This window comes from Eleutherodactylus coqui, chromosome 1 (assembly GCF_035609145.1).
Source record: "Eleutherodactylus coqui strain aEleCoq1 chromosome 1, aEleCoq1.hap1, whole genome shotgun sequence".
Lineage (NCBI taxonomy): Eukaryota > Metazoa > Chordata > Amphibia > Anura > Eleutherodactylidae > Eleutherodactylus > Eleutherodactylus coqui.
The window spans coordinates 468,740,301-468,766,730 of NC_089837.1; the positions used below are offsets into that span (position 1 = coordinate 468,740,301).

General features: G+C 45.6%; 1 protein-coding gene across 1 annotated transcript; it reads left to right on the plus strand.

Moving 5' to 3' along the window:
* The first annotated feature begins 6,531 nt into the window (after nt 1–6,531).
* Nucleotides 6,532–25,637, plus strand: LOC136613123 (chymotrypsin-like elastase family member 1). The gene is made up of 8 exons (XM_066593982.1): nt 6,532–6,639; nt 11,444–11,541; nt 14,816–14,916; nt 19,829–19,954; nt 21,917–22,053; nt 23,135–23,280; nt 23,502–23,651; nt 25,525–25,637. Exons 1-8 carry the CDS (start codon nt 6,600–6,602, stop codon nt 25,531–25,533), a joined length of 807 nt encoding a protein of 268 aa, XP_066450079.1. The 5' UTR covers nt 6,532–6,599; the 3' UTR covers nt 25,534–25,637.
* Nucleotides 25,638–26,430: the final 793 nt, after the last annotated feature.

Here is a 26,430-nt window from a genome sequence, read left to right on the forward strand (position 1 = left end):
GCTGGAATCGGCAATGGAACGCACAGAGCCCACGGTGCACCATGGGAGAAGACCTGCGGTCCACCGTGGGTGAAGATCCCGGCGGCCATCTTCGCAAGGTAAGTAAGAAGTCACCGGAGCGCGGGGATTCGGGTAAGTACTATCCGTTTTTTTTTTTTAAACCCCTGCATCAGGTTTGTCTCCGAACGGGGGGGCTATTGAAAAAAAAAAAAAACGTTTCGGCGCGGGACAACCCCTTTAACCAAAAAGTGAATATATGTTTTTTTACATGTTCACTATACAGTTGCAATACAACTATTCTTGTTAAACAGTTTATAGTGGGGTGTTTTTATGAAAAAAGAGGCATAACACTATTATTTACAAAATAACTTTATTCATGTAGTGCAATTTTCAAAGGGTAATGGAGGTATAAGTTTATAATGTGGCCAAATTACTCAAAGACAAAGTTCTTTCAAAAGACTTCCATATCGTAAATTTATTGTAGATGCTGTGTCAATAATTTGGTCCCATTATGTAAGCTTGCAATCCACGTCAAGGCTCCTCATTGACTTGCGAGTCCCTATCAAAAAAATAATCTAAAAATAAACATATATAGGCCGGTTAACAAAAAATAACCCGGTTTGGAGGCCAACATCATCAGTTTCCAAGAATGGAGTCCCTCTGCACAGTTCTTCTCCCTAAGGAGTCAGGAAGTAGTCCGCAAATTGGACTCCTGATGCTGCTGGTCTTCACTGTGGGTTTTGATCCAATGCAACAACTTGTGAGGTTGTTGCAACTGGAACATCTACCACAGTCCAACCAACATCATTAGCCCGTCAAAAATTGTGCACAACCACAGCGGCTTGCATTACCCAACACGTTCTCCGGTTTCATCTGAATTGTACTTAGGAAAACTCGCCACTTACTAGTTAAAATTCCAAATGCACATTCAACAAAACGCAGAGCATGAGTGAGACAGTATTGAAAACCCATTCCCTGGTGTCCAAAAATGACGAATGGGACCACTATGACGAATGGGGCTGGTGGGCCTAAAGAACCAGGGAGAACCCGTGGCTCTGGCAGGCCCAGCTGGTTCAAAAGAAGCTGCTGCCCCATTCTGGAAGCCCTGAAGATGCAAGCATCTACAGGACTTCCATAGGACCCGATCTACCAATATAGACTGATAGCCACTGTTAGCCATGACCAAGAGAACTATTGAAAAATACTGCTTATAATTGTAGTATGGGGACCCTGAGTTCAATGGCTTCTTTACTCTGATCTGTTTGCCACCCGATGCAGTAAGGAAACTGCGCAGCTGACTAAAAACCCTCAGTTTTTAAGTGATAATGTAATTTATAATACTTTCTATTATTGGATCCAGGCATCTCTCCAGTATCGCTCTGGCAGCAGCCGGCACCACACCTGTGGAGTCTCCCTCATCTGTGCTAACTGTTTATTGACTGTTGTTCATTGCATAGACAGGTAAACATGACTTTTGCAAAGTCTTCTCTATATATTACATTAATATATTATATGCCAGAATAATTTAGGTAATCATGAAAATTCTTTATAGTCTTTAGACTACAGAACCCTGAGTTGAGTGGTCTCAGAGACACTAGAGGCCCGGTATTGTGGCCATAATACAAACAGTAAAATATAACTGTGCTGAAATGGAACCTGTTACCACCACTTTCAAACCAGTCTCCTCGCCCTTAGGCGGTGAAGCGTCAATCACTTGCCTTCTCTTTTCCTAATGAGTTCATCTACCTCCACAGTTGAGTTACGAAGTCATCCTGCGCCGTGTACAAATGGGGCAGAGAGGAGTCATCCGCTGAGAAGAGTCACTCTGCTTTATAAGCTGCCAGGCTAATCATGGCCCCCTTTCTTTTGCTAGACAAGTATTCCTGTGTACTTGATGATGCATCGAGCTGTCCATCAAGAAAGAGGGGGCCATGATTAGCTTGAAGGCACATGCAGCAGCATGACTTGGCAGCCGGTTGACTCTTCTGTGCTGATTTGTATTCTGCACGGGATATCTTTGAAACCTAATTGCGGAGATAAATGAGCTCATTTGAAAAAGAGAGAGGGCATTACAAAAGAGTAGTGCTTCATTCTTTGTAGTCCCACAGGCGTATAGCCGCAAGGACTTTCAATGTGCTGGCGCAGGGGGTGCGCTTTAGCACTGCAGGGGCTTAATAGCTAAGCTGGAGAAGGTTAGTCGAGAGCTCAGTTTTTGCTGTGCCCCCTTTTGGTATCTAGGGCGGTTACCTTCTGGATGGCCAGGGAGGGTCCCTGTTTCCTCTTTCTAGGGCATTGACCTTCCCGAGTGGAAGTGGGAGGGGCGATGGGATGGCAGTGGGGCAAACAGCATGCTGATGGCTGATCCTATTGGCCACCGTGCATGCTGGTGTAGCAAAGGGTTGGAACACTATTTAAGTACCCAGCAGAGGGTATTGGCTCATTTTTCTGTTAGAGAGAATCGCTTAGCAGCGTCACACCGGTATGGAAAGTCAGACCCTGTTAGTGCTCATCAGGCAGCAGGTGGAGATGGAAGGCACAGACTGGTTGCAATCCATGCTGACCGCTCGGCCTGCTGCGATGGCTGGCACACCCTCTAGTACCCAGCGGCGCTCACGTCCCCCTTCCCGTCTGTCACCTTCTCCTCGACGGCCCCGATCTGTCTTGGCATGGGCCCCGCGCTGGGACAGGCTACAGTGCCGATAGGAGTTATAGAAGCACATGTGCCGCACAATCGTGCCTCAGCAGAGGCAACCAGGGTATTCACAGCCCGCATCACTCCTCCACAGAACAATGATGAATTTGGGCATGGGTACTCGAGGTGCCGCATGGTCCCCTCTGCCATGAGTTTGCCTCAGGCTGCTACAGGTGCTCCAACGAGGGCCTTCATACAGTGGCAGATGGTCCACACGGCCCTGTCCAGTGCTTACCTCACGGCAGTATCCATGACCGCAGCAGCTTTTTCAACATGCATGCTCCCTCGCACCAAGGAAAAAAATTTGGGAGCCCCAATAGCCAGCGAGGCCAGACAGGGGGCCTCTCCCTTGCTATTTTTAAGTTGCAGCGAGGGTGAGTGTAACCCTAAGGAGATCCTTTCACCAACAACGCCTATAGCTATATTTCCCACTCCCCTGCTTCTTCTTTAGTGTCCCGGACTTTAGACCCTGCATTTACTATCCCAGATACATCTGCACGTTCGTCGTTGACATCATCACAGGCCACGACCATGCGCCCCAGCTCCAAATCTTCTCGGTGAAGAAGGCACAAAGGAGCTGGAGGTAAATGGTCAAAAAGAGGCAGAGCAAAGTGAGATGCCTCATTCTCTACATCCTATGTGGATTTATCTGAGTCCAGCAAAAACACCCCCATCAGCTCTGCTGAATCACGTAAATGGAGACCAAGTCTCAGCGCCAGTTGGCCCATTCCCATTGTGATCGCCAACATCCAATTATCTCGGATACGGGTGTACCTTCAACCTCTGGTCACACAGTGGTGTCAGCTGCTACAGCCACAGCGGTCGATCCGTAAGCGATTGGTAAGTTGGACTGGCTTTGGGCATGGGGAAAGAGGGTTGGTGATTCAGCTAAGGAAACAGAGCTTGGCTGGATTGCCGACCCCTACACATCCCTTCCATTTCCAAATTTGCGTGTTACTCCTATAGGTGTAGTTCCCAAAAAAAAGAGCCGGGAAAATTCATCATTTGTCTTATCATCATTTAATTCATCATTTGTCTTATCCGCAAAGCAATTCGGTGAAGGGACATTGCAATCGTTGAATAAGTGTCTTTTGATCAGGCAATGTCATTGGTACACAAAGCATGTCCCGGTGCTTTGATGGCAAAATCTGATATAGAATGAGCTTTTCGTTTGCTCCTGGTACACCCAGATTGTTTATATTTGCTTACAAGATATAGAGATAATAACCCGCAGCACTCATGTTTCAGTACGCTGATGGAGTAGATGTCAGATAAGAACGCCAGCCAAGATCAGAATTGGACCCAGATCCCACAGAAAGTTCCAATATAGAAATAAGACACACTGCTACATGCAATAAAGCTGACTTTATTCCCCCTGGTCCATGGTGGCAACGTTTTGATCGCCACCGGGATCTTTGTCAAGCCCACCACAAATGCACACGTGTCATATGTATACAATGTTCATTACAAACCCACAAATCACATTACAATATATAATGAACATACGCCCATTACCAGCTGTTGCTTGGTCTCTCCAGTCGCCTCCCATAGTAATCATGCACCCTGTTCACCACTGGATGCCAAGACTAGGCTGTAGTCGTAGTCATCACGTGATGTGCAGGATCCTGCGCTTGCGCTGTCCCGTTTTTAAGATATCGTGATGTCGGCATGGATTCCTTTTGATGCCTTTCATTTCTTTATACTATGCCACTATGAGAGGCGACTGGAGAGACCAACTAATATCACCAAACCACGTAGGGCCAGCACATAAGCACTCAACGGCCACACAACATGGTTGGCAATGGAATCGGTGCTGCAAGCGAGAACTCCATACTGCGCACATGTCCCTCACCCATCAGTTCATATAGTATGTGAATGTGTATTTTCTATATATACAAAATATGGGCATAATTAATGGCAACCCAAAATGGAAATTGCCAAAGTGTGTCAAAACCCCAAAGACGCAAAGCAATCCATTTGTTCACCTGTACAAAAATCATTAGATATATGCCTAAAACATGTGTCACACAATGGCCACCTGAGGGGTCAAATCACACCTATGGGAATATTGAAAGATGAATGAACAATCTTTCATTGATGGTAGAAGTGGCCGGGCATCAGGGTGATCGCAGCGATCCTGAAGTGTTGCATCCAATAACTATTGATTTGCAGCAGTTGCATGAGCAGAAGGTATCCGGTTTGGTGGCACAGCGCAGGTTAACTGGTATTGCTTTTGCACTAAGATTACGCGGCCAGCAGGATGTGACCAAATCTTTTCTTTTTACCCAAATTTTAATGAGGTAGAAAAAAGAGGCAGTACAGCGTGAGGCCAGGCGCCCCATTTCATGTGCAATCTTGCTACGTTTTGGTAGCAGTTTTGCCGAATATTTGTCTTTTTTGTTCTAAGAATTTTGTACTCTTTAAAACGGCATTTTGGTTGTTTTTTTTCAATGTGTTTCAGGTTTCTAAAATCATTTCTCCAAGAGCAGAAAAGTCTGGCAGTTTTATGTTTCAAGGCGTTATTTTATCTAACGCCGGCATGCGCATTTGCATTTCTAAGGCGGATATCTTCAGTAAAGGTTGCTGGGTTCCTATATACCCTCTTGGGGTGCTGTATGCCCCATCGCGGTAGTGGCCAATTTTCTTAAAAGACGCTTGTCTGGCCCTACATTCTTCACACACACACGGATGGTAAACCTCTTATGTGTTTTCATCATCATTGGCGAGTTGCACTAAACGCAAAAAATAGAACAGACAGCGCTCAAAAATCGTGTTAGAGCGCAGGTCGGTGAGGCTTCCTTTGAAATCAATGGGAGCGTTATTCCATGATTACTGCAGCGTTCCAAACTGCCACTGTAGTCTCGGTAAAAAAGTCTATGTGCTACTTACCTAGCATGGTCCGGCTCCCTTCCGCTGATCTGCGGAGTCCCGGTGGTTTGCTTGCAGTCCTCGACAGACGATCGCTGTCTGGTAATGGGATTCGTAAACCCTGCCTCCAGGAAGTGATGGCTATGTTTGCTTTTTGAGTGCCACGGCTCAGCCAATCAGAACCACTGCTTCCTGGAGGCGGGGTTTACGAACACCGTTACCAGGAAGCGATCTTCTTTCGGCTGCTGAGGACTGCAAGCAAGTTGCTGGAACTTTGTAGAATGGAGTGAGGGACCCAGACGGCGCCTGCTAGGTACTCTTTTGCGTGCCCTATGGCAGTAAGGTGATTCATATATTCCTTGTGGTTTTATTTATTGGACACGCGGTATTTTATATCTGGCGTCCATACAAACTCAGGTCAGGAAGGTTATGGTGATGCTAAAGTTTATTTGCAAATCAATAAAACAGAGACATTCTAGAAGTAAGGCTTTATGTACTCTGTAGAAGTTTTTCTCCACTCCAATCCTCCCTTGTCTCAATAGGTCTTGTATTTGATCAGGCGATATAATTATTATTAGTACCAGGAATTGTCACAGGTGTTCCCTCTCAGATCTACTCAAATCATAAGCGGTAGAACATGCCAGTTTAGTTTTTTCCCTACAGGTTTATAAATACGAGATCTAAGGCACATAGGGCATGGATTTCCATAATAGACTTGGAATTCCATAATAGAATTTGTCTTCAATATGTAATAACTAGACTTAAAAGTCAATGGAAAAATAAGGCTGTGTAATTCATGCACCCGTCAGACATTAGCAATAGTTTAATTAACTTTTTATCAAACATTTCTACCATTTTCCAAGTATGATACACTATTTAAAACAACCTATTTATATGTTATTTGCCCTTGAGGAAAATTGGATCTGTTTTATCTACAACACCTGGATATATTCTCACTGGTAGGAAACACTTGTCAATCGTATATAAAGAACAACATCACCAGCTTTCTGCAGGAGGTTTGTCTTGGAATCATACCACAATGCTCAGGCTTCTCGTGCTCGCTAGTCTCGTCCTTTGCGGTAAGTGTCTACCAGGAAAAATTCTCCAATACCAACTTTTTCTTATACCGGGACAGAACAATGAAATAGATGATAATTTTAAATGGAATTTATTTTAGTTTTATCCAGAAAGTTTGTGCATTAATCCATAGCAATTATCTGCTTTCATTGACATAACTTTACATCGAACCACAAAAAGTTGGTATCGTAATCAAGTAGACACTGAGATTTTCATGTTTTGGAATTGCAAACTTCCAAATCCTTCGTTTCCTTTCACAGAAGTACAGAATTACTTAATAAAATTTGAGCTAGTCTATAGCTTCCACCGAGGCAGTAAAATTAGGAGATGGTAGGGAATCCCCATTATAGCCCTGACGCAGCTGTCAGGAAACCAGGGAAAGCAGGAGTCGGGGGTCCCTGCAATGTAGCCCACAACCCCTGTCCCTGCCTACTTGCCTCCACTCCTGGCTAACCCCAGGCAGGCAACTGGGCGACGGTCCCTACACTGGCTAGGGGAATGCTGGGGAAATCCACAATCCCTGGAAACAGAAAACAAATGGACAGACAAACAGAGCGAAGCACAAAGGGAAAACCGCAAACCAGTCCAGGAGCAAGCCAGGGTCAAGCACTAGAAGTCAGTCCGGAGAAACGCAGTACAGAAGGAGGAGACGAAGTCAGGTCAGGGGAAAAGCCGAGGTCAATACACTGGTAAACAGGAATACAAGATAAGGCTGGTGAGTGCAAGGAAGCCTATCCAAACACTGGCAGTGTCAGGGAGCAACTGAGGGGTTTAAATGCTGTCAGAGCTCCCGCCCCAGCATCTGATTGGGGCAGAGCACCTGACAGCAGCAGGATAATAAGAAATGCTGGGAGACCCTCCCTCAGCACTAGCAGACCAGGCTAGGTCAGTGGAGATGCAGCAGGCTGCCATGGCAACAGGGACACGGCGCCGGGCAGCAGCCACCATGCTCCTAGCACCTCTGCGCCGTGTAGGAGCCGGACGGGCAAGAGTGATGACCAACGTAGGAGTCCCCCTGCGTCGCGCAATCGCAGCAGGGGCGATAGCGTCCGCCGTGTGGGCATGGCAACCCCAATAGCAGCCAATCCTGACAGCAGCTTTTTATCAACCTCTGATAACATTTAGGCCCCCTGTCCACGGCAGTGTATTCACTGGCGGTAAACTGTCCCACGAATCACGCTGGCCTATGCTTCCCATAGCATTGCTATGGAAAGCGCCGGCCCCTGCAAACGAGCGGAGAATCATTGCGATTCTCAGCTCGCGGCGGGCAATTCGCAGCATGCTGTGAATTGCCCCGATTCTCTGCGGTCAGCCTATCTATTAGATAGGGCTGACCGGCGGGGATTCGGCGGCGGCTCCTACTCCCGGGCGGCGGCGGAGCTTCGCCGCGGGCTACCGCATCGCCTGTGGACAGCCGACCTTAAAGAAGACCTGTCATGTCATCATTTCAGCGGGACTGGCTGCACAGCTTTGACTCCAATTATTTTTTTCATTTGCTTATATTAACCCCGTTCCCCTGGGCTGTATTTATAATCAGTATTGTGAATGTGTCAAGTGGGCCGGTCCCCATCGCTACTGTCAATCAAGTCTGATGTGACCCATTAACAGTGAGCCATCACAATCAGTCACGACATAAAAGTGGATTTTGTCATAGCAAGAAATACCCTCTAGTTTCATAAATCTATATATATAAAATTGAATGTATGCGTGTCTGTGTGTGTGTGTGTCTGTCTGTGTGTGCGTGTCTGTGTGTTTGTCCTTTATGCGCTACTACACCATTCATCCGATCACCATGAGACTTTGGGAAGTTGTTGAGTACACTCCTGGGAAGATTATAGGCATAGTAAAACTATCCTACGATAAATGGCACGCGTGTGAGCGTCACCGACAGTTACGCCCCCCCCCCCCCACATAGATCGTTCGATTTCCATCACTGCCACTAATTCTCTCACTTCGCGATGTCATAGAAACTTGAAATTTGGCGCGAGCATTGATTATGTCATAAATAGGAAAAGCTAATGGGTCCCAACTCGATTATTCAATTCTATGCGCCAAAGAATTAGCATCCAAATTTTACGTACGGAATCTAATTTTCTCACATAGAAACTTGAAATTTGGCACGGGCATTGAATATGTCATAAATAGGAAAAGCTAATGGGTCCCAACTCGATTATTCAATTCTATGCGCAAAAGAATTAGCGTCCAAATTTTACGTACGGAATGTCATTTTCTCACATAGAAACTTGAAATTTGGCACGGGCATTGATTATGCCATAAATAGGAAAAGTTAATGGGTCCCAAGTCGATTATTCAATTCTAAGCGCAAAACAATTAGCGTCCAAATTTTACGTACGGAATCTAATTCTCTCACTTCCTGATATATATAAATGAATGTATGTCTGTCTGTCTGTCCTTTATGCATTACTACACCATTCATCCAATTGCCATGAGACTTTGGGAAGTTGCTGAGTACACTCCTGGGAAGATTATAGGCATAGTACAACTATCCTACGATAGGTGATGCACGTGCGAGCATCGTCGAGAGTTATGCCCCCCCAGACAAAGAGCGTTTGATTTCCATCTCAAGCACGAAAGCAAAAGGCATTACGAGCAACGGGATGAGTGTTCAACCAGAAAATGATGCATCCGCCGAACGTTTCGCAAGACAATTGCTGGATATTGAGAATGCTGAGGTAAAATGAAAGCTGTGCTGTGATTGGTTGCTATTTCTTATACTGCTGAGGTAACATGAAAGCTGTGCTGTGATTGGTGGCTACTTCTTATCATATTGAAGTTGCATGAAAGCTGTGCTGCGATTCGTTGTTATATATTATACCACTGAGGTAACATGAATGCTGCGCTGTGATTGGTTGCTATATATAATACTGCAGAGGTAACATGAAAGCTGCGCTGTGATTGGTTGCTATATATAATACCGCAGAGGTAACATGAAAGCTGCGCTGTGATTGGTTGCTATTTTTTATATTGCTGAGGCAGAATAAAAGTTGCGCTGTGATTGGTTGTTATTTCTCTTACTGCTGAGGTAACATGAAAGCTGCGCTGTGATTGGTTGTTATATTTTACACTGCTAAGGTAACATGAAAGCTGCGCTGTGATTGGTTGTTATATATTATACCACTGAGGTAACATGAAAGCTGCGCTGTGATTGGTTGTTATCTAGATATATAAAAACGAGTGAATGTATGTCTGTCTGTCTTCGCAGCAACGCACGACGGGTAAGCTAGTTGCAAATAAAATAAAACTATCTAATAAGTCTTAAAGCCAATAATATATGTACACAGGACCAGCACCAGGCAAACCTTGGCCGATTCCAGGCATACCTTGTATTACAGGCCTTTGGTGATTTGGTTAAACAAGCTCTATATAGGGCATACACTGTTACTTCTAAAAGCCCATATACACCCAGAGCCAGCCCTGTATGTACAGACAGTTGTGTATATGTTGTATAAGATTTACCTGTAATTATATACTATGTTGACAAAAGTATTGGGAAACACATGGAAGGTGATGAAATTCAATTTTATTTACATTTTTTTCAATATGGCATTGTGCCACGTTTGGCCTCACTGACTACAGTAACCCTCCTAGGCATGCTATCCACCAAATTCTAATAGATATGCCTCCATTCCTCGAGAAGAGCTTCAGATAGTGATCTGGGGAATGATGGACATGCACCGATACAGAGTTCCAGTTTGTCCCAAAGATGCTCGATGGGATTGAGATCCAAACTTTGGGCTGGCCAATGAAGTTTGCAGACGTTCTACTCCTCAAACCAAGCCTCAACACTGTTGATAGTTGGTTATGTTGGTAGAGACAGAGAGTTGTACCGTATTGCCAAAGGATAGGTAATGCTATTTTGTCCAAAATGTCTCTACCCACTAGCGTTGAGAGTGGACTTCACTATAACTAATGGCCCTGGTCATTTCCAGCAGAAACACCACACCATAACAGAATCTCCTACAAACCTTACTCTTGGTACGATGCAGTCACGTAGAAACTGCTCTCCAGGCAACCACCACACCAAAGTGCAGCCATCTTAACGTAAGATAAGGTACCACAATTCAGCTGTCCGCAACACTTGTTTATATTTATTTAAAGTCTAATATCAACACTTCAATAATGCTCCATCGCTGGAGCCTCTGTATTCACTGCTGTGATGTTGGGCTTGTGTCCAGCTGCTCCACCATGGTAACCCTTTGCATGCAGTTCCCTATGGATGGTTCAGATGATAATGGATGTTCCAATGGCCTGTGAGACCTACTGAGTGAGTGTTTTGGTAGCTGATGTGTGTGATGCTATCACAGCTTGTACAAGGATTTAATGTCGATGTTCTGCCAGTTTACGAGGTCTCCCTAAATGTGGCTGCACGGCACACACCAGATGGTTTCTATTTCTCTGAATGACATTGCCAACAGTGGACTTTGTAAGGTCCAAAAGTGCTGATATGTCCAGTACTGATTGGTTGCTCAGGTGATGTCCCACCACCAGACCTCGTTGGAAGTCTGTCACCTCTACACCTGGTGGCAGTCTGATGGTTTCTGTACTGGGATATGCCAGTGATACTCTTCTCTATACCTAATGCTCACACATCCGATTTACTTATCTTCTTCACCTGACAGCACAAGATTGGTGGGGGTCCCACACTGTACATATCTTAAAATTGAGGATCAGACATGAACTGCGTGTTTATAAGTGATCAATGCTATGTACTGATATCAATACTGTTTATGGTAAGTAAATCTAGAATTCTATTTATTCCCAATGTCTGTTTTATTCTTCTCAAAGGATATTGTCTTGATGATGAGATCCGCTATCTTGAAGACAATGAAAATGTACGTGTTGTAGGAGGAAGTAATGCAGCAAAGAATGCATGGCCCTGGCAGGTCAGTACTGATGATCATTATAAGAGAAGGATAAGACATTTTTAATTATTAGAATTTAATACAGTAAATATTAATGATAGAATGTGAACAATAATTCAGCATATTTTATATTATGTAGGATCCTATTGAGAATGCTATTCTGAATCATAAGGTTATTCGCTCTGATTGTGGTTGCTGATATAGTTAACCATTTCTTATTTTCAATATAGCATTCTAAAAGGTATTATTCTACATTTCCCCACTGTGTATATTTGGACTTTCAGCTCTTTTGTCAGTAACCTGTTAGTTTCCTCAGTGTATAGCATTGACAGTACGCGATGCTACAGCTCAAAGGATTGCCCATCCATTGTGTCTACAGCGAGGACACCTATGAATGCAACACAATGAGTTGGCTTGGTTCACTGAAAGGGATCCATTGGAACAAAATCAAAGATAACAAAGTATTATTTAATGCAAATTTACCTAATCATTTTAGGTAGACTGAACAACATGAATAGCCTAGACACAGCAAACATAAATCATAAGAACATACCAACTGTGGGTATTAGTGTACCTTGACGCCACCGGAAGCTAGGTGTTTAACAGGGATAACGCTCCTGTCACACCCCCATCTTCCGATTGGCGCAATAGGTAAAGGTCCTGCAAACTTCAGGAATGCCTGAGGGGTAGAAGCGGCATTGCATGTAAGTGAGCCGATCTCACTCTGTGTCTTACCCGGTTCCCGGTTCCGTGTCATTGTCCCTTTGCTGTTGCTACCCGTCCGTCAGGGAGGCGCCGTGCATCTTGCAGTCCCCCGGTGAGGTAGCCTCCGTTGTGCACTGCACAGTGAGCAGTGCTGTGGTCCGGAACGCTGGGGCTGGCGTAAGTGAGGGTCTATGCCGGTGGTCCTTTGCCCTGGCTGCTGCTGCGCTGATTTCAACACTACACTGGGTGGGGGTGTGGGAGGGTGCATGTGTAGCCGCTTCTGGTCTGGCGACAGGGTGTGTTGTCGGAGTGCGCGGCCGCCGGCTCTCAGAGTGTCTCCCGGCAGGCACGAAAACCCTCCATGCAGCGCCGCAGAGCTAAAGGGTGGTGGAGTGCTGCGGGGGCCGCTTGTCGGACGGTCACAGCGTGTGGTCTTCCAGTATGCGGAGACAGTCCCTGGGGCCTCCCTGCAGCGGCAACAATGTGACATCGGCTTGGAGACAGCGGGGTGGTGTGGGGGCTCTTGTGCTCCCGCAGCAGTGGCAGAAGAGAACAAGGTGCATAATTATGGAGCTTGCGCCGTCTGCATCCCTAGCCAGTATGACCCTTTGCACGGGTACAGTATGCATTTTCCAGCTACAGTGCCCTTCCAGGAACTACAGCCCTGCCAGCTGTCCATCCAATCAGGGACAGGGGGCGTGAACCCCCTGTCAATCTTGGCTCCAACAGAAGTTTCTGGTGGCGTCAAGATACACTAATACCCCAACTGTTCACTTTTGTCTATATCATGAATTGCAGGTAGAATATGGGCATGTCAAAATTCCACTGTGATCCTATCCGAAGTAATGTTGAGCGAACTGAGCCAGTAGAACCCTGTTTCAGGTCAAACTTTGCGTAAAGTTCATTTTGGCACTAACCCAAACCGAGCTTTAAGCAAAGTTCTGTCTGAAACAGTATTCTGCTGGTTTGAGTTGTTCAACACTTGTCCTGAACACTGGTGTATTACTCTGTCAAAGAGCCATGAAAGCCCTGTATTACACTTTTAGGTTCTGCCAGCTCACCAGTCAATGTATCTCTCTAGCAGCCAATGAGGCTGCTCAATGATCTATATAGACCTGCTCAGTTCTGCAAATTCTGGCAGTTATTGTGGAGTTCCTCTGGTGTGTGCTCCTATGTCCAGATATTAACACTAGAGATGAGCAAGTATACTCGCTAAGGGCAATTGCTCGAGCGAGCATTGCCCTTAGCGAGTACCTGCCCGCTCGAGACAAAAGGTTCGGGTGTCGGCGGCGGGCAGGGAGCTGCGGGGGAGAGCGGGGAGGAACAGAGGGGAGATTTCTCTCTCCCTCCCCCCCCCCCCCCCCCCCCCCCCGCGCCGGCACCCGAACCTTTTGTCTGGAGCTGGCAGGTACTCGCTAAGGGCAATGCTCGCTCGAGCAATTGCCCTTAGCGTGTATACTCGCTCATGTCTAATTAACACGCTTCCAGCAAGTCTATAAGATGAAGTTATGCAATTATCATAATTTAAACATTAAACATTTATGGCTGTTTGAATACAAGATGGAGGGTTACAAATAGCCAATTACATTTTCACCACAGCTCCAGACTCTGGTCTCGGTTGCTTGTTCACTCCACCAATCAGCGGCTGCTCTGATGATATACCCTGAGGAATCCTAGCAGCTAAAGACCATATCCCACTTGGAGGTGTTAGGCCTCATGTCCACGGGGAAAATCAGATCCGCTGCAGATTCTCCATGTAGAATCTGCAGCGGGTCCCTCCTGCCCCGCGGACATGAGCGCTGAAAATAGCAATTTAAAAGCATTTACCCATCCGTAGCGGGCGGGGAAAGCCTTCTCTTCCTCACGGCCGGATCTTCTTTTCCGGCCGGCGGATGAATTCGTCACGCCGGCGGCACGTCGGGGACGTGCCGCGCGCATGCGCCGGGCACATCCGCCGAGCCGAAGCAAGAAAGATCCGGCCGTGAGGAAGAGAAGGCTTTCCCCGCCCGCTCCGGTTGAGTAATTCTTTTAAATTCCTATTTTAGGTCTCCCGCGGATCCGGACGGCTTCCATAGGCTTCAATAGAAGCCCGCGGGAGACCCGCATGAAAATGGAGCATGGTCCGGATTTTTTCATGCTCCATTTTTTTTAAAATCACTTTTATTGACCATCCGCGGGTATTTATCTACCCCGCGGGTGGTCAATGCATCCCTATGGGGTGCGGATCCGCGGGCAGAAGAAGAGTTAAAATCCGCTGCGGATTTTAATTCTTATTTTGCCCGTGGACATGAGCCCTTAAAGGGTGAATACCTGCACTCCCCAGGAGCTGCTAACCACAGCAGCCAACACAAAGACTGGCTGTAGATGTGCATTGCTGGACAGGTGTTCGATGTAAACATTACTTACCCATTGTTAGTACAACATATTGACTTGGTTGGTTTAAAAGCCATATCTCAAGTCCATATTTCTTTGCCAAAAGTGTGAATGAATGCCATCACGGTAGAACATGGACTAGAAATGGGGAAGATTAAGCAACCTCTAAGGACTATTAAAAATGTAACAACTATTTTCAAATATTGCTTTTGTGTAGGTATCTCTTCAGTATCTGTCTGGCAGTAGCTGGTATCACACCTGTGGAGCTTCCCTGATCCGTGCTAACCGTGTGCTGACGGCTGCCCATTGCGTGGACAGGTAAAACACTAAACGTGCAGTCAGATGTGACTGATAACCAGACAGTGAACAACCCACAGTGGCTAAGGAGAAGGATTGTAAGTCCTAGGGAAAAAGATAGAGATCTAGTTGCCAATATGCCCCCTAATCAAAGAAAGGGGATTTAAATAAAGTGGAGACTCTAAACGGGCCAAGGCTGCTATGTAAAATCACAAAGGTCTTGTTGCCAGTATGCCCTGCCAAAAAATTGGAGGAATCTAAATAAAGTAGAGACTCCAAATAGAGACAGAAGTCAACCCAAAAGAAGCCCAGCGATCTTATTGCCAATATGTCCATCACCCCAAAAAATGATATCTAAATTAAGTGGAGACCCTAAACAAGAGAGGTCACCCCCAAAAAAGCCCCAAGGTCTCATTGCCAAGATGTTAAACCACCAAAAAGAGGATCTAATTAAAGTGAAGAGGAATAGGCAGCCCACAAAAAAGGGCAAAGGACTCGGCAATATGTCTCTCCCTAAAAGGGTATGGATCTAGATAAAGTGGGCAAACAGGGGCAGAGGTTACCCTTAAAAAGTACAAATGTCTTGTTGCCAATATATCCCCCTTGCAAATACTGAGATCTAAATAAAGGGAAGACGCCGAACGGGCATAGGCCACCCCCAAAAAGCACAGAGGTTTTGTGGTCAATATGCCCTTCCCCTAAAAAGGGGATCTAAATGAAATAAAGACCACAAACAAGGGTAGTGGCTGCCCCCAAAAAGTTCAAAAATGAAAGATGGTTCAGAATATTTCAGAAAGGAGACTATGAAAGATGGAAATAGGGTAGCAGGATCTTCTCTCTTCTAACTGTGCAGTCTACAGGAAACATAGCAGCTGGTCTCTACCTACCTGCTCAGGGAAAGCAGACAATTAGAAATGGAGACTGCACAGGGGAAAACTTATGATTAATGCAGATGCAAGTCATATGATGGTCAGAAATTGTGTTATTCCTCATGTACAATAGCTTTTTTCAAAAAATTCACCTAAAACACTAGTAACTTTTTAAGTGTAAGGCCAGTCTCACAGACGTTTTTACAGGGTTTACTGCGGCGGTTCAAATACCACAGTAAACGCTGTAAAACGCCTCCAATGATTTCAGTGGGGCTTCTCAAACTAGCGTTCAAATGCAGCATTTCTAACGTTGCGATCTTCGAGTGCTGTCTGTCCTGTTTTCGGTATTTAAGCATTGTTAAATGCAATGTGACGCCCATTGAAATAAATGGGGAGTGTTTTCAACACTCTCAAAGATGCAGTAGAACGCTGTTACAGAATTTTACCACATTTTTGAACTGAGCATTCTATGTCATCGGCTTGCTTTGCCTGCGTTGTTTCTGTGCTGAAAGCAGGCAAACGCTCACACTGAATGCTGTACAAAGCAGCTCTACCATAGTGAAAATGCTGCCCTTACAAAGGTTTTTACTATTGCCTGCGTGAGAGTGGCCTTAGAGTGAAATGAATGGTTTATGCTCTGGATAGGTACAGGATAAAAGTATAGTGTGTTGCCAGATGGTAATGGCAAGGCCAGACATGAAGTGTCCCGTGGATTTTGTTGCATGTGCTACAGCAGATGTTCCTCAACATTGTGAACCCGCCTGGTCTCTCACAGATGTCAGGCTTTCCTTCTCTCAGGGAGTAGCTCCAGCTCTCTGAGCCTGGCTCTGGCTTTCAGCAGCAGCACTTCTCTGGCTTGTAGCTCTGCGCCTGCTTGCAGCAAGGAATTGATTGTGTTTGGAGTTTTTAGCTGCTCCAGGCACACCCGCAACAGCTGTCCCTGCTGATTAGCACACCTTCAGTACACAGAAAGCCTGGTTACAGGTTACGGGTGCATTCAGACGAACATATATCGGCTGGGTTTTCACACCCAGCCGATATACAGCGTCTCTCTCTGGAGGGGGGAGGCTGGAAGAGCTGTGAGCAGTGCTCTGAGCTCCAGCCCCCTCTCTGCCTCCTCTGCGCCCCTCTGCACTATTTGCAATGAGAGGAGGCGGAACGGGGGCGGGGCTAAGTTCCGGGCATTAGCTCCGCCCCGTCCTACCTCTCCTCATTGTAAATAGTGCAGGGGGGTGAAGAGGAGGCAGAAAGGGGGCGGGAGCTCAGAGCACTGCTCCTGGCTCTTCCAGCCTCCTCCCCCTGCAGAGAGAGACGCTGTATATCGGCTGGGCGTGAAAACCCAGCCGATATACGTTCGTCTGAATGCACCCTAAGGGCTTATTCAGACGACCGTATATCGGCCGCATATTCACACCGGGCAATATACGGCGTCTCTCTGCAGGGGGAGGAGGCTGGAAGAGCTGGGAGCAGTGCTCTATGCCCCCCTGCACTATTTGCAATGAGGGGAGGCGGGACAGGGGCAGAGCTAATTCCCGAAACTTAGCCCTGCCTCCGTCCCGCCCTTCACATTGCAAATAGTGGAGAGGGGGCGGGAGCTCAGAGCACTGCTCCCGACTCCTCCAGCCTCCTCCCCCTGCAGAGAGAGACACCGTATATCGGACGGCGTGAATACCCGGACGATATACGGTCGTCTGAATAAGCCCTTAGGTTTATTAAAGTCTCATCCACTTTGCTACTACTGAAATATGGACTCTGGATTTTCTGTCAGCACATCCAAATGGAAAATCCTCAGCATATCTGCTACGTGTGAGCATACTGTTATACATAATACCAGAAAGCACATATTCAGCAAACATGAGAAGAGAAAATGTGCAGTTAAAGAAACCAAAACAGAGAGAAGGTAAATTGCCCCAAATACACATGCCAAAATTCATGGGACAAGAACTAATATCACGGTCTAGTCTGGCAAAGTGTAGAAACTCATCATGTCATCGATTCTACAAGTAAACTTAAAATGTATGGAGGGATGTTGCACCATGCCATCTGGATAGCCACTCAGAGCTCTGTGTATTTGTAGGTTCAGGATCTGAGGTGTGAATGGACTTTACCACCACAGTCAGGCTCATGCAGGCAAATGTGCAGACCACACCATTCGTAGGAACTCTCCAGAATGCTCCTCCAATTCTGGAAAACTTGGGCCCAATGGCACAGTGCATTACACTGTGAGAGTATCCCATCATTGAAATTCCATGAAGGGTTGCAAATGTTCACCTAGCTGTGAAACGTAGTGGGCACCGCTCAATGACATGTTTGGGCCGAGCAGTGGACCCGATCCATGCCATGTAAACACACCCAACACCGGTATGGAACCATCACTACCCTTCACAGTGCCTTGTTGACAACTGGGGTCTATGGTTTCATGGGGTCTGCACCACACATGAACTTCACCATCAGTAACGGATTCAGTGCAGGATATACCTGTGGGGTCTCCTGCACTGAATGTGGATGTGATTTCAGCCAGAGACCCTTGTCTGTTCACACGCACAATTCTAGCCAGAAGTTGCTGCTTGCGATCATTAAACACCCATGGGCGGCCAGTGGGCTGTCCACTGTGGGTGGTAATGCCTTCTATGATGTATTCCCAGCACACACTTGACACTGTGGTTTGAGGAATGTTAGACAATTTGGAAACAGAGTCTATTTGTCTGGTACGACCCTCTATCGTTTGAACTCCAATAATTGACATTACCATGCCATGAACATGTTGGCCAGTGTTCAGCCTCACTCACAAGATAACACTTCACACTGTTACATGTGCTGCTGGGATCTGTAGTTCTAAGCTTCCGAACAGCACAGACCTCACAGGGTAAATTGATTGAGCTGGCTGGGTGTGGTACTTCCTGCTGGCCAATCTCCTGGGTCTGTGCTCACATATAAACCCAGCTCCTGGTCAGTCTCTGTCTGGTGCTCAGGGTGAGCAGTCATGAATCCTTGTCTGTTGAAGTTTGCTGTGTGAGATCTGTGTCTTGCTGGTTCATGTCCGTTTATATTCTGTCAGTTTTGTGTCAGCTTGCTGTGTGACCTGTAATCTGTGTCCTGTCCTGTTGCAACGTTCTGTGTGAGCTGTGTCTGGTTTTGCTAGACTCCTGGTTAGTGTAGGGACTAGCAGTATAACCAGGAGCCGTGAAGTGGTCTGCTAGCTTTCACATTTTGTACAAAATGTCAACTAATGCCTGGTATTTATATTCAGCTTCCTATCTGTTACTAGTGGTTACATTTTGGCTGCTGTATGCTGTGTATTCTGGCTCTGTGTGTCCTGTTGTTCAGTCCCTGTCATGTGGCATGTGAATGTGTCCTGTTCTGGTGTGTTGCTCCTAGGATCAGCTAGGGCCCAGATCCGAAGACTACTGGGCTGCCCTTATTGGGGCAATGTCCCCGCTTAGGTAGGGCCATGCCATTCCTCCCCTGTAGCACAGGGTCAGTTTGCCAGAAACCCGTCTGCGTACCTAGTCCTTCTTTGGTCGCGGTCGTGTGGGCCCCGTACCTGGTTTGCCCGCACGATCGTGGCATGGTGCACCCCCTTTTGTAAGTGGGGAGACGTTGTGTTGCGGTTATGTGGGCGGGCTGGGCGCGGGGGCCTACACGATCGTGACCCTTATGAAAGGGGGTGTGTGCTATGTGAGGATGTTCTATGTGAACCGAAGTCCGCTTCGGGCACGACCGCATGGGCCCCAGGCCTAGTTTGCCCACACGATCGTAACACACACCTTGTACAGGCGTGGGCACTCCCAAGCCATCACTTGAGGTAATGTCACCTCATAATCCATTTACATACATCTGTCCCATGACTTTTGGCATGTCAGTGTATAATAGCTACTGACAAAATTTATAGCTGTAGATCCCCCCGCTTCCTAAGAAGTAATTGGATTTTTTTGCATTAATAGCTGAATCAATGTAAATTTGATTGTCAAAAAATCCTATACTATTAAAAGATATCTGTTGGGTCTGCTTATTGTTTTACCCATGTACTTGCAATACTACTCTGCTTTTTCATGTATCAACAGGAGTGTTTCTTTCCGTGTGGGCCTCGGAGAGCACAGTCTTAGTGCTAATGATGGCACTGAACAGTACATCTCAGTCTCTTCCATCAGGAAACATGCTAGCTGGAACACCAACAATGTTGCTGCTGGGTAAGTCAACATTGTCTCCCATTTAGATTACAACTGAACTAAAAAGTTATTTCCAACCTTTTACCCAAGTGAAAAAAATGAACCCCCTGATAAAAGCAAGTTAAAAGAAACTAAAGTACAGGAAAAAACAGTTTCTCAAATTAGTATATTAAAAAATTACCTTTTAGCATATGCTTTTAACACCTTACAAATATGCAAGTAGTAGTACCGTGTTTCCCCCAAAATAAGACACTGTTTTACATTAAATTTTTTCCCAAAAGAGGTACAGCGTCTTATTTTCGGGGGTGGGGGGAGCGTATACTCACCTCACAGCTGGCGTCTGTCCCCTGCGATGAATACCCAGGAGCTGCGGCAGGCTGCTGTGTAACCCTCCCCGCTGCCAGAGGATTCTCTCTCTGGTAAATGGGGTTTTGAATTTCCCCAACTTCAGCAAGTGAGCGCTGTGATTGGATCGAGCGCCAGCCAACCACAGCCGGCGCTTGATGAACCAGTCGCAGCCACTGAATGGCTGTGAATGATCAAGCACCGGCTCTGATTGGCTGTCGCTCAATCCAATCACAGCACTCACTTGCTGAAGCTGGGAAAATTCAAAACCCCATTTACCAGAGAGAAAATCCTCTGACAGCAGGGAGGATTACATAGCGCCAGGGATACCATCGTGGGGGACACAGACGCCAGCTGCAAGGTGAGTATTGCGTTTTTTGTTTTTTTTACTAGTGTAGCTAGGGCTTATTTTGGGGGCTTATATTCCCTTCCCCCAAAAAAAAATCAGGATAGGGCTTATTATCGGGGTGTTTCTTATTTTTGGAGAAACACGTTAGTCACCACATAGCCGAATAAATCACAGTGGTATAACTTGAAACTCAGGGGCCCCAGAGCAAAATCTATTACAGAACCCCACACCTACCTTGAATTATTTATAATACTGGCGTCCTCTCATGTGGCAGAGGAGCCCACCAGGGCCCGGGTGTGCTTGGTACCTCTGCGCTCTTTATATCTACACAGCTGCCAATTACAGTGATGGTAGCTCTATATGGCCGCCTTCACATAAACGCGTTGGATTCTGCATACGGGAGCCCGCAGCAGAAGCCGGCTCTGTGCCCAGCAACCAACCACGTGTACCTGTCTTCTTTCTTCTTCATCTGTAGTGCGGATGGACTCAGTGACTCGGAGTCGGGCATGCACAGTACTGATTTTTTTTCTTAACCTTTTTTCTTTCCTGCGCCGTCGCTAGGCGATTACGCAGAATCCGCGACCTGTCCGCGGGTCGGACAGCTTCCATTGACTTCAATGAAAACTGTCCATGCGGACACTGCACAAAAATAGAGCACCACTCGTGGAAAACACAGTTAGTTTTTGCGAGTGTACAGGAAGATGCACACCTACAAGGGTCCCTTGTGGCAAAAAGCTATAGAAACTATGGCGGCACTCCTAGTGAAGAACCTTTATATACCCATCCAGCATTTCAGATCCAGAGAGTTTTGGGGCTTGAGAAAGTTTCTTTGGAGCTGAAAGGTTGCACGGGTATCTAAAGGTTCTCCACTTGGATCGCCGACATAGTTATTCTCCCTTAGATGCATTGATTCTAGAGGTGAATATCTTTTTAATAAGCTGCCATTTAATTTAAGCTTTTCAGTAGTTTATATGATATATTCCTACTTACCATGTGCCTGTAAATGATTGCTTTACTCCAATTGCCATGGAATACATCCTACAGATTGCCACAGGAGGTGGTGAGTTCTTATTCAATTGAAGTGTTCAAACAAAGGCTGGACAGATATCTGTCTGGGGTTATTTATTGAAGCCTGCACTGAGCAGGGGGTTGGACCCGATGACCCTGGAGGTCCCTTCCAGCGCTACTATTCTATGGTAGTATTTCATTTTTGGATGTACTCGCCATATAAAAAAACACTTATTTATTAATAGCAATATGAAGATTATTTCTTTTCTCTTTACCTACAGATATGATATTGCTATCCTGTTCTTGGCCGCAAGTGCCAACCTAAACAATGCCGTGCAAACGGCTAAACTGCCAGCAAGCGGAGCTACGCTGGCCCACAACTACAACTGTGTTGTGACCGGATGGGGCAGACTCAGCAGTAAGATTTATCTATTTAATATCTTCTAGACAATGAGATTCATTCAGCCCTACTAAGTAATTGTGTGCTAAAGTTTGCAGATACTGTTTCACCAATTAGTGTACCACATATATGGGACATCCCTAAAGAGGACCAGCGGTGTTCTCATGTCAACATGACTGGCTGCATAGCTTTGTAGCCGTGGCCCTGTTGACATCAATGATGTCTTTCTTTTCTCTCTACACCCTCCTGTTCTTCTTAGTTTCAGTTTGTGAATGTGTTGGGTACGCCGTTCCCACTGCTCTCTGCCAATGGGTGATATCATGCTTGATTGACGATGAGTGGTGGGAACCATCCACCTGACACATTCACACCAAAACTTAGAAGAGTTTGTGCAGTGGGAACGTAAGGGAGTAAAAGGAAAAGCTGCCTGTCCCAGTGACAGATGTCCTTTGGAGGGGGTGGATTGCTCTTGGGCTGGAATGTGCTTCTAAATTTATAATTATATTTAAATGATGCTGCGGTCCTGTGACAAAATCTGTCCAGGAGCCAGAGTGGGAGAGTTATATTACCAGGTGCCCCCCTTTCTAGCCATTCTTCTGCTGATCCACCTATTCTTTGTGCCTCTCTTCATTCTTTCAAGACGGCTGCAATGATTCGTAGACTACCCAATGCAATGTGGTGCATTGGTTGTCTAAGATATTACACGCTGCTCTGATTGGCCAATAGGAAAACAACATGCATCGTCTGACTAAAGATGTACCTTGTGCATGGAGTAGTGACAGTAGCGCCACGGCCATCTTGGAACAGCACGGAAGCGACCCTGGACAAGCGCATCAGCAGCAGAATGGTGAGAAAGAAAGGCACAAGGTAACATAACTCTCCCCTTTCGGGTGCCTGGACAGATTTGTGTCCTCAGGATGAGACGCTCACTATAATCTATTCTTCATGGGAGTTGGAGCTCCGTTTTTCCTATTTTCCACTATGTTTAAAATCGATGTAATGACTGTTGGATAGTGTTTGCATCTCCCAGTCATATAGCAGAGCATGGCAGTTACATCTAGTATCTACAGTGATTATAATAAGAATCTACTTTTTGCAGCTGGTGGAGCTCTTGCCACTATTCTCCAGCAAGCCAATCTGCCCGTTGTTGCCCACACAACCTGCTCTCTCAGTAGCTGGTGGGGCAACACTGTCAAGACTAGCATGGTCTGTGCTGGTGGAGATGGAGTCAAGTCTTCCTGCAATGTAAGTTATATCTTCTTATAAAGTTTGCTGTTAATAGAGAATATAATTAGTGTAAAGTTTACCCATAATTCTCATATCTCTTCTATTCTCATGCTAAGCATAAGATGACATTTGTTGGCTGATAATATGTTTTGCTATGTTTAAAATAATATTCATTGTCCGGTAGAGCAGACAATAGTATGAAATAGACTTTGTAATTTGTTTCTTATTCTATGTGTTAGGGTGATTCCGGTGGACCCCTCAACTGCGCTGTCAATGGTGTGTATGAAGTCCATGGTATCGTCAGCTTTGGATCCTCTCTTGGATGCAACTATAAACAGAAGCCATCTGTATTTACTAAAGTCTCCTCTTATATCTCCTGGATCAACAGCGTAAGTGAAGCATTTATAATCTTAAGGTCCCTTTACACAGGACGCATAAGCGTCTAACAGCCGTCCAACTGTGCTTACCCAGAAGTGATAGTCGTTCAAGTGAATGGAGGTGTAGCGGGCCGGAACAGCCTCCATTCACAGTGAACAGGAGTTGCTCCAACATTGAGCATCTCCTGTTTACACGGACCAACAGTCACTTGAGGTTTCTGGTTAACAAAAGCCAGGGAAATTGGCTGTTATTGCTTGGGAAAGTTGCAGCTGGCCATAGAGCTTCTGCATGGGAAATGGTGCTAAGTGAATGGCTGGACATGGTAATATTAGTGGCTTTCCACTCTGGCTCATACAAGCGGGTCCTCAAGAAAGCTAATGGCATATGGAAAGGGGTTTTCCTGATGAGACAACTGCTTTAAAACTTATGTAGCATATGGAGTGGTTAGACTAGGGTTCTACAACAATGTTTGGTTGACTGGAAGTCATTATTGACAACCGTAAAACAGCTAACCCTCCAACTAAAAATCTAACCCAAAATAGAACATGCTGTGATTCTCCCCCCCCCCCCCCCCTTTTTTTTTTCTTTTTCCTTACATGGGCCATCAGACAGTGAAAAAGAAAAGGGAAAAAAAGCAACGCACATATAAATACAGACATGGAATTTAATGGATCTGAGTTCAGGTTTTGTTAATTTCAAACTCAGACAGAACTTGGACATTATGTTTGTCCATGTGAATAAGCCCTTAAGGCCCTTTTAAACATAGCGATTATCGCTAAAACGGACGCATGACTGAATGAACTGACAACATTTTTTTATAAAATTACATGTACAGAAAATGGATTTTAATTATCTCTATTTCCATTATTAGCTAAAGTAAACTCAGTATGACTTGTTTGTTCAGCTGGGCGTGTGTTTATGTGAAGGATTATCTGGCCAGCAGGATTCCATTGTTTTCTCTCCACACAAATTCCATTGTGTATGCAAAGCAAACAAGCAATTCCCCCTCCATTCTGCAACTGCTCAAAAGACTGCACAAATGAACAAAAAATGCACAACTGCCCACGTTTACACGTATCGTTACGTGTAAAAGAGCCTTTAGACTTTTTTGGATGGTTGCAAGATCACCTGCACTCTTTTTTTTACATTGGGAAACTTCAAGTCTGCATTAAGGTAATGCAGCTATTTTAATGCAACTTGTTAAGCTCAAAAGTTGTCAATGGGACTTTCTTATGTTAAAATCGCATTGCACAAAAACCGCAGAAACGCGGACCCGCACAGATTCTCCATGCAGAATCCTGCAGCGGGTCCCCTCTGCTCCGCAAACATGAGGCCAAGAAATCAGACTTACCTCTTCGGACGCTGCGGATCTGCCCTCTGTCGCGGCCGGATCTTCTTTTTTCGGCCCGGCGGATGTGCTTAGCACGCTGGCAGCGTGCCACGCATGCGCCGTTCACATCTTTTTTTCTTTTGAACTTCTGCTGTCCCGCGGCACAGCACAAATACAGCTGCGAGTCTGGGTGGCTTCCATAGGCTTTAATGGAAACCGCGGGAGACCCACACAAAATGCAGCATGCTGCAGGTGCTTTCCTGCATGTGCGATCCACGCGCCAGGGAAAAATGACATCCGCAGGTATTTAATTACCTGCGGGTGTCCAATCATTCCCTGTGGGGGTGGATGATGCGTGTGGAACACCCGCGCGGATTTATTTTGCCCGTGGACATTGGGCCTTATAGTATTCAATATCTGACACTACAACAAAAATAAGACTTGATGGAGAGTTTTCTAAGAACCAATGTATAAAAAACTGTGTGTAATTCATCGGTCTATCTACACAGACAAACACTATAACTTATGACCTTATATATTTTTTTATTTTTTAGAATATCTAAATGGATGACATCTCTCTAGAGGAAACTTACCATCAGTGACAAAACATCATTTATCTGTAATGGTTTCAATGTGAATAACAAGCTAATAAAGAACCTGCGAGAAATTGAGTTTATTTTATTCGTTCCTGTGTAATATGTGTTACCTAAAATTCCGAACTGTCTAAAACTAGATTTGTGCCTCTCGTGTTCCATGTGTGGAGAAAGAAGTGCAAAAATTAGGACTTAGGTTGCTTTCACACGGCCAAGAAAATCTGCACAAGATTTGTGCTCCTCTCACAAGGGCGATCGTGACATTGCCGCTACAAAATCATGGCCATATTGCAGCTTTGTTCCTAGTCCACCACCAGGACTGTCATGCTGCCGCTTGTTCTATTTATTTTATGATTTCATTCTGCTTTATCTGATCCTGATAGGGGGGGAAATCTTACAACCCTTCACTAGGCTTAGCACTTGCCTGATTGCAGAAAAACCCTATTTAGTGGGAGCTATACTATTGATAGCTTTTGAGTATATCAAAACTCACCTACTAAAAGGATCTAATAGACAGCGATGTATTACCTGGGGAACGTTTTTTAGTGCGCAGACTATCTGGGTATTGACCAAGATATCACTCTAAGTGATAACTGGGCACTGTTCCTCTAGGAAATATTATTAGGCTATCAAGTACCGCATATCAGCTTAGGAGGAATTATGGCAGCGATCACTCCTCATAGTGGGGTGCTAATTCAATACAGTACCTTACCTATACTTACTCATTGCCTCTAATGGATTATAGTCCTAATCTATAAACAATTTTCTGATAACCTTACTCCAGGGAATCATCCCAGGAGATACTTGAGCCCCTGAGGAGCCCGTGCAGTGGGCGAAACGCGTTGGGAAATTACAAGGTCTATTTTG